Source organism: Trichechus manatus, unplaced genomic scaffold (genome assembly GCF_000243295.1).
Source record: "Trichechus manatus latirostris isolate Lorelei unplaced genomic scaffold, TriManLat1.0 scaffold00048, whole genome shotgun sequence".
NCBI classification, from domain to species: Eukaryota; Metazoa; Chordata; class Mammalia; order Sirenia; family Trichechidae; genus Trichechus; species Trichechus manatus.
Genome location: NW_004443984.1, coordinates 4,087,129 through 4,095,209, shown reverse-complemented (window position 1 = coordinate 4,095,209; position 8,081 = coordinate 4,087,129). Strand labels below are relative to the sequence as shown.

At 48.8% G+C, this 8,081-nt stretch overlaps 1 protein-coding gene across 1 annotated transcript in view; it reads left to right on the top strand.

The window, feature by feature from the left end:
- Positions 1 to 202: 202 nt before the first annotated feature.
- MAN1C1 (mannosidase alpha class 1C member 1) overlaps positions 203 to 8,081 on the top strand; it is a 168,575-nt gene continuing 160,696 nt past the window's right edge. Inside the window, exon 1 of the mRNA XM_004377098.2 lies at positions 203 to 825. Coding sequence (XP_004377155.1) covers positions 286 to 825 — 540 coding nt within the window. The 5' untranslated portion in view covers positions 203 to 285. The remainder of the gene's footprint in view (positions 826 to 8,081) is intronic.

The following is an 8,081-nucleotide window of genomic DNA, read 5'->3' as shown; positions in this document are numbered from 1 at the left end:
GGCCCGGGCCCCGAGCCGTGCCGCCCGGCTCGCCCGGGCCCCGCTGAGGCCCCTGCGCCCCCGCGTCTTCGCGAGAGGACTTGCTGCAAACTCCCGGAACTTCGGGGGGCAGCCCCAGAAGCGGCGAAACTCTCCGGGTTGGCAGCCCTGTCCTCGGGCCCCCACCCCAGGCGGCGCCCCTCGACGCCCTCCCCTCGCCCAGCCTCTGCTGCCCCGTGCCTGGGCTCCGAGGATCACAGAGGCCCTGGACGGAGCTGACTGCCCCCAGCCCCGTGTCAGGCCACGATGCTCATGAGGAAAGTGCCTGGCTTCGTCCCGGCCTCCTCGTGGGGGCTGCGGCTGCCGCAGAAGTTCCTCTTCCTTCTCTTCCTCTCTGGCCTGGTCACCCTGTGCTTCGGGGCCCTCTTCCTGCTGCCCCACTCCTCTCGCCTCAAGCGCCTCTTCTTGGCCTCCCGGATCCAGCAGCCCGGCCTGGAGGTGGTGGCTGATGTCGTTGGCCACCCTCCGGTCAGAGAGCAGAAGCCGCCTCCCAACCCAGCCCCCGCCGCGCCGGCCCCGGGCGAGGACGACCCCAGCAACCGGGCCAATCACCCCCGCAGGAATGGGTGGCCGCGGCGCACGCGCCCCACCGGGCCCCGGGAGGAGGTCACAGCGGTTCGGGGCAATGGCATCGCAGCCCTCGGGCCCCGGCAGAGGAGCGTCCCGTTTAGCTTTGACTTCAATGCGTTCCGGAGTCGTCTCCGCCACCCCGTGCTGGGGACGAGGCCCGATGAGAGCAAAGAGCCCAAGAGCCAAGTGCGAGCCCAGCGGGAGAAAGTTAAGGAGGTAAGGACACCCCTACCCCCCAAAAAAAACAAAACAAAACCCAACAACAGAAACAAACCCCTTCTTCTTCCATCCATTTCCACTGGCCCTAGTCATTCCTGGACCCTGGTCCACCCTAGCCCTCCAGGCACACTCCAGCCTCTTTCTTCTCCCAAACTTCCCACCTTCTCGTCTTCCCTGTGCACTTTCCCGTCTTCCCTGTGCAATTTCCCACCACCTGGTTCAGTTGTCCTGACCCTGGCAGCCCAAGCCCTGGCCAGCTTCCCTCTACCTCTGACTCTGGTCTTTCCTGTCCAGTCCCCACCCCCCTGCTGGGCTCCAGTCTGCACTTCTTCCTGTTGTGGAGTTCTGGTGAGACTGGAGTTCGGGTTCCTTTAACGGGCACCCTCTCTACTTGCATTTGTATACAGGAGTCTCTGGCCACATTACTTCTCACCGCTTGTTCTTAACGTCCTAACTTTCCTGAAACCTCCGTAGGACCTGCTACCTAGAAACCCAGGGTTTGGTGGGGGCGGTATTCTGTGTCCTGCAAGTATTCTGATGTTTAGCCAGCAGCCTACAAACTGGAGGATATTGTGCATTCTTGCTACCTGTTTTTGTTGACCTTTGGAACGGTTGTAACATAATTGCATGTGATGCAGGAAGCAACCATCAATAAGGGGGTGGTAATGTTACAAAAGGGAGCCGTGGTGGTGCAGTGGTTAAAGCACTCGGCTGCCAACCAAAAGGTCAGCGATTTGAACCCACCAGCCACTCCACAGGAGAAAGATGGGGCAGTCTGCTTCCAAAAGATTTACAGCCTTGGAAACCCTATGGATCAGTTCTGCTCTGTCCTGTAGGGTTGCTGTGAGTTGGAATTGACTCAGCAGCAGTGGCTTTGGTTTTTTGGTTTAATGTTACAGAAGCTCTGAAGTTATTGGCTTAATGAAGCAGGTCTTGGGTTTGTTCCTTGTAGGAGTTGGACCAGGGAGGGGTTAGAAGGATGACTTTGAGTCTCAGTCTTAGTTTAAAAAAACAAAAACAAAGGCAGCCTTGCCATGGCTTGAAGACCATTGCCAAGTCGCCACTGGTGGCTAAATACTCTGCTCGACCACTGTGAGAGCTGCCTGTGTGAGGTTTGTGCCTAGCAATGCTGAGGGGGCTGCAGTGACACCCCCAGGCCACGAGGGGGCTGTGGGCAAGCAGTGGGCCAGGGTCTCTTCCCTAAAAAAGAGAGGAGGCTCCCCCCTTGCCCGCAGACCCAGAAGAAGGGGCTACTTCTGTCTGTACTTACTGGTTTGCTGCGAAACGGTCAGCAGGTCTGCCCTGATTTCCAGGGAGAGCAGCAGCAAGGATTAGGACGCCCCCTGCCAAGACCTTCTCAGAGCTGGTACACAGATTGGCTGTTCCCTTTTCCTTGTCCAGGCTATCCTCCAGGCTATGTCCTCCCAATGGCCCCCATATCCTCCTCTTCTAATTTCTGCTGTTATTCAGTCCTTTTGTGCTAAGCCCTGTTTAAAAAAACAAAAAAACCAAACCCGTTGCCGTCAAGTTGATTCCGACCCATAGAAACCCTAGAGGACAGGGTAGAACTGTCCACAGGGTTTCCAAGGAGTACCTGGTGGATTTGAACTGCCGACCTTTTGATTAGCAGCCATTTCACTTAACCACGGTACTATCAGGGCTCCAAACCCTGTTGAGAGACTAGCAATCTTGTGAAGTCAAGGTAGGAAGCCACAAAGAAGCTAAGTCCTTGTTGTCTGTGTGTGTATGTGTGTGTCTGTGTATGTATGAGCGTTCGACCATACATGCTCTCAGCTTCCAGAGTCTTGTTGAAATCTCAAAGGTTAATTGAAGGCTGGACTTGCAGTAGCTAAGGAGGGAGGCGTCTGTTTCTCCCCTTTCTGTTAAGGAACTTTGTTATTGAATACTCACCTGGACCACCTGCAGCTCCCTGTCTCCAAGCCACCCATGAGCACATTAGCCCATTCAGCCCTACTGGACCTCCTAGGAGGGCAATAACTCTCACTGAAATTACATGTAAACTGCATGCATCAGTTTGTCGTGCGGCGTCCACAGCTTCGTCAGATATTCAGAAGGATCTCTGAAAGGATTAAGAATCAGCTCCTATCCTCCTCAGAAGAGGTGCCTTCTGCATTCGCATCTAGGTATGTGACCCATTTCTGAAAGTCTTGGGCTGGGAGCAGTGGCAGGAAGGATGGACTGGTTACTGGGAACTTGGCTCTGCCCCTCTGTGTAAAGACACAAACTCCTTTGCCAGTAGAGGCTGCGGGTGGTGGCTTGCAGCAGTGGCTGGGGGTTGGTGAGAGGTATGGAGGGTCAGTGCTTTGCAGGAGACACTGCTTAAACATATTCGGTGGAGGTCTATATTGGCTGCCAGATGTCTGGATCTTTCTATGTGGCATTCCCTTGTAGCCCTGTTAGTAGCTGGAAGCATTCTTACATACGGCTGCAGTTGGTGTTCAGTGTCTGCGCCCCCTATCTGGAAGACCTTTGTTGGTGTTGTTAGCTGGAGTCGAGTCGGCCCCTAACTCATGGCAGCCCCACGCACAGTGAAACAAAGCACTGACCGGTCCTACACCATCCTCATGATCAGTTGTGGATAGGACCATTTTGATCCATAGGATTTTCACTGACTAATTTTCAGAAGTAAATCACCAGACCTTTCTTCCTAGTCCAGGTTAGTCTGGAAGCTCTGCTGAAACCTGCTCAGCCTCATAGCAATACGCGAGCCTCCAGTGACAGATGGGTGGTGGCTGCACATGAGGTGCATTAGCCGGGAATCAAATCCAGGTCTCCCACATGGAAGGCGAGAATTCTATCACTGACCCTCACTGCCCCTGATTTTAAGCTCCTTGGAATGGAAGGTGCTGGGATATACACACTTGTGTTTTGAAGTTTCTGGTCTCCTCAAGCGTCTTGAGTTTGACCTCCTCCAAGATAACCAGAAAAATGTGGGACAGATTTTTTGGTTTAGCACGGAGTTCCCTTCCCTGGTGTCCCGCCTGATGAGGAATGCATATGACTGTTGCTGGAGGATGTCCTTCTGTTCTTCTCATGTAAATTCCTATCTATGTCATGCCCAGGGGGAGACCCTTTTAGAGTGGTGCCTGTTTTCACAAAAAGGACTGTTGCTTTCCTTTCTGGTTTATTTCCTGACTTGGATTGATTAGGCCCAGGGAGCAGAGGGAGAGTTAACGTCAGATAAAATGGGCCCTGTATTTATAAGGTGAGGTTTTTAAAGTGAAAGTAAACATCAAGAGAGAATCAGAGAGGGTGATAAATGAGCGCATAGGAAGACTGGACACTCAGGCTGTAGGTCAGCAAAGTACATTTATGAACATTCTAGTTTGAAAGATGGACATGGCACAAGATCTGTGCTGGTAAGATGGGCTGGAGGGGCGTGTTCTGGGTGTATGCACATCAGGAAACAATCTGTCGCTAGAATCAACTCTTTCTCCTCACTTCACAATTTTGGAACCTTGGAGGAGGCAGTGTGGTAGAAAGGGGAGACCCAGAGATCACGAGTTCAAGTCTCTGCTCAGTCATCAACTGGCTGACCTTAGGCAGCCACTTCCTCTCCTTCCTGGACATTGTTTTTCCTTCTGCAAAATGGGATGAGGGAGGGGCGAATAGAGTAGGGGTTTTAGAACTAAGCTTCACGACCTGAGAGGCTTTTAGAAGTTGCAGTAGTTTTCCAAGTGCAGGTCTGCCTTGAAGGGAGCAGGGAGGTGGCACCCTTGGGTAAAATCTTTTATGCCTGGAAAGCAGGCATCTGGAGGTTGGTGGCACACTGGTTAAGAGCTTGGCTGCTAACCAAAAGGTCGGCAGTTTGAATCCAGCAGCCATTGCTTGGAAACTCTACGGGGCAGTTTTACAATGGCATCGGGTTTGGTTCTTGTTGTTTCTGGAAGTTGCCCTGTGACTTGGCAGGGAGTGCCCAGCTCTTGCCCTCTGTGCCTGCTGCCTTAAGCCTCCAGGATGTCGCTGGTTATGATATGTGACCATGTCTGAATAAGTCATCTTGGCAAATGGTCTTTGCTCTCCATTAATGGGCTGGTTCATTAGTCATGTGTGGTTTCTCTGTATATCTGATTTATTGTCACTGGTGCCAGGGACAGGTATGAAAATTAAAAGGCGTTGCGTTCTTCGTAGCATATGAATCTGAGCCTGCGAGTTGTTCAGGATAATTAATATTAGGAACACCTCAGACTTAAATAGCTTTCAAGAGCTCTGAGTTGCAAATCCTTTGAAGAGCTTCTTCCCTGATCCTTCGGTTTCTCTGCTTCAGTTTCCCCCTTGTCCTGCTCTCCAGTACCTTTAATATAGATAGGAAGACCGGTCTATAATAATTGGGCAGGTCCCTTGGGAGACCTTTACATCCTAAGCCTGGCCACATGCCTCATTCTTCTTCCTTAGAACTGAGTGCTGCAAGTAGGGAGAAGCTTGGAACTTGTCCCCACCAGGTGTACAACTTAGCCCCCACGCAGTTGGTTGGGCTTCTCTGCTTTTATTTTGAGTTGCACTATCATTTTGGGGAATTATGGTAGCTGTAGGCATTCCAGGAGCAATTGCTTTTCAGGCCTCGTATTCTTAACTCTGTTTTTGATGTTAGGACTAGAAACAAATAGAACGATGACTTTTAAAAGTCAGCTGCTTATTTCACAGTACAGTTAACAGGGGGCAAGAATATAGATTCCCTGGCGGTTTCTAGAGTGACTGATTTACATCTGAGCAAGAGAAATGCCTTTTCTCTAGCTTTCCCCGAAGACTGATCCATTACTCCACCAAAAATAAATATTGTGATATATATCAGGCATACTTTGCTCAAAGGGACTTACATCTTTTCTCTTATTGAAAAAAATAAATCAGGCTTGCAGTTTGTAAAGCCCTGTGTAGGGAAGCTGTTTGGTAATCTTGGTGGGCACCCAGCCTCGTGGGTACAGGCTCTGGCTTGGAGAAGGGGCCGACCTCTGCATCCTAAGTTGAGTCTGTGTTTGGGGAGGTGTTGGGAGCTTTTGGAAATTCTCTCTTCCTGCCTTGCTTTTGTTGGCCAGGGAATGATGGACACGGGATTCAGGAGAGTACCTTAGGTGAGTTCATGAATATTCATTACTGTACTTTATAATAGGGCCACATGTGGAGCAAGGATGAGTATCTTGAACCAAAGATTATTTATGATTCCAGTTCTGTGCACCTGTGATCCAAAAAGACCAGACTCATCCAAACAATAAGCCCTGGTTGTTGATTTCTCCCTGCCTGAGAGCAAAGCCTCAAGTACAGGTGTTTGTATAATTTTGGAAAATGATACAGCAGACTTTGTTGGCCCTATATTTCCATGGGAGATGATGGTAAGAAACCAAATCCAAGACCCCTCAGGGAATTCTGAAGACTCAAGGATTGAAGTCTAAATGGTTCTCCCTCTCCTTCCTTCCTTCATTGCCCACCCTCCACACCTACCCCCCACCTAGGGGGGCTGGTCCCTAGCCAAGGGCAGCATAGTTTTAGTTCTCTTAAATCCTGGAGTTGATGCAGCTAAGATTGCTGTAGGTCAGACCCGCTTTGGTGTCACCACCTGCAAAGAGAACAGAAAGGGCCAAGACCACAGCCACAGTGTGTACACTCAGTGTGGTGGCCCAGTCGAAGGGGTGTTCTCCCTCAAGAGGGCTGGATTCTGAAATTTTGGGTTGAGAGCTCCCCAGACTAGGCAGGCAGGGGTCACAACCGCTCTTACTGTCACGAGGAGCTGAGTGTGTCTCTTAGCTCTGGATCTTCATTAATGAAAGGCAGTTGTCCATCTATTTTAGCACAGTATTTTAGTGGTAACCTTTACAGAAGAAACTTTGGCATATCGATTAGCGCTGTCCTTAATAGATGAGTAATAGTTGTGGTTTTCTCTGCCATCCTCTGGGAGTCAGCTGCTCCACAGGTGAATCTCCTAGGGAAACAGTTTTCACCTAATAGCCATTTTCAGTGGCTGAATAATATGAGATTTTTGCCTTCTCCCCCTACCCCTGCCTCTTTCTTAAGCATCATTTGTTGTTGCTTGCCATCCAGCTGATTCTGACTCAACCCGTTGCCATTGAGTTGATTCTGACTCATAGCGGCCCTATAGCACAGGATAGAACGGCCCCACAGGGTCTCCTAGGCTGTAGCCCTTACAGGAGCAGATCTCGAGGTCTTTTCTCCCGTGGAGCCGATGGTGAGTTCGAACCACCAACTTTTCAGTTAGCAGCTGAATGTTTTAACCATTACACCAATCATTCTTGTTGACTTGGGGTCACCATAAAATTTACTTTGCAATATGGTATAATGCCCTGTAGGGGCTGATGAGTTGTATAGATAAGACTGTTAGCCTCTCAATGTCTGTCCTTTGTGTTATCATCTTGTTTTTCCACAACAACCTTATGATGTAGGTACCATTTATTTAGGTATAACTTATAAGTTAGGTATAATCTGTGAAATGCACAGATCTTAAAATACTCAGTTTGCTGAGTTTTAACAAGTGCAGAAACCCATGGAACATTTCCATCACTTCAGAAAATTCTCTCCACTCCTTCCCAGTCAATTCCGCATCACCCATTCCTCTCACCCCCAACCACTGTTTTGATTTTCATCACCAGAGATGCGTTTTACCTGTTCTAGAATTTCAGATAAATGGACATGCCCTTTTGTTCAAGGCTTCTTTCACTGAGAATAATGTTTTTGAAATTCATTCATGTTACGTATATCAGTGGTTCATTTCTTTTTATTGCTGCAATACATTCCATTGTATGAATATACCACAATTTATTTATCCATTCACCTGTTGTTGGACTTTTGGGTTGTTTCCAGTTTTGGGCTATTATGCATAAAGACCCTATGAACATTTGAAATACACATCTTTGTGTGAGCATATGTTTTCATTTCTTTTATGTAAATACCTAGGAGTAGAATTGCTGACTCATGGCATAGGTATGTGTTTAACTTTATAAGAAACTGAACACACTTTTCCCAAGTAGTTAGAGCATTTTATATTCCTACTAGCAATATAAGAGTTCTATATATTCCTGGCAACACTTGATATTGTCAACTTTTAAATTTTAGCCATTCTGTGCAGTGTGTGGTGATATATCATTGTGGTTTTAATTTCCATTTCCCTGTTAACTAATGATATTGGGCATCTTTCATGTGCTTGTTTACCATTTGTGTATCTTCCTTTGAAATGTCTGTTCAAATCTTTTGCCCCCCTCTTTTTAAAACTGGGCTGTTTATTA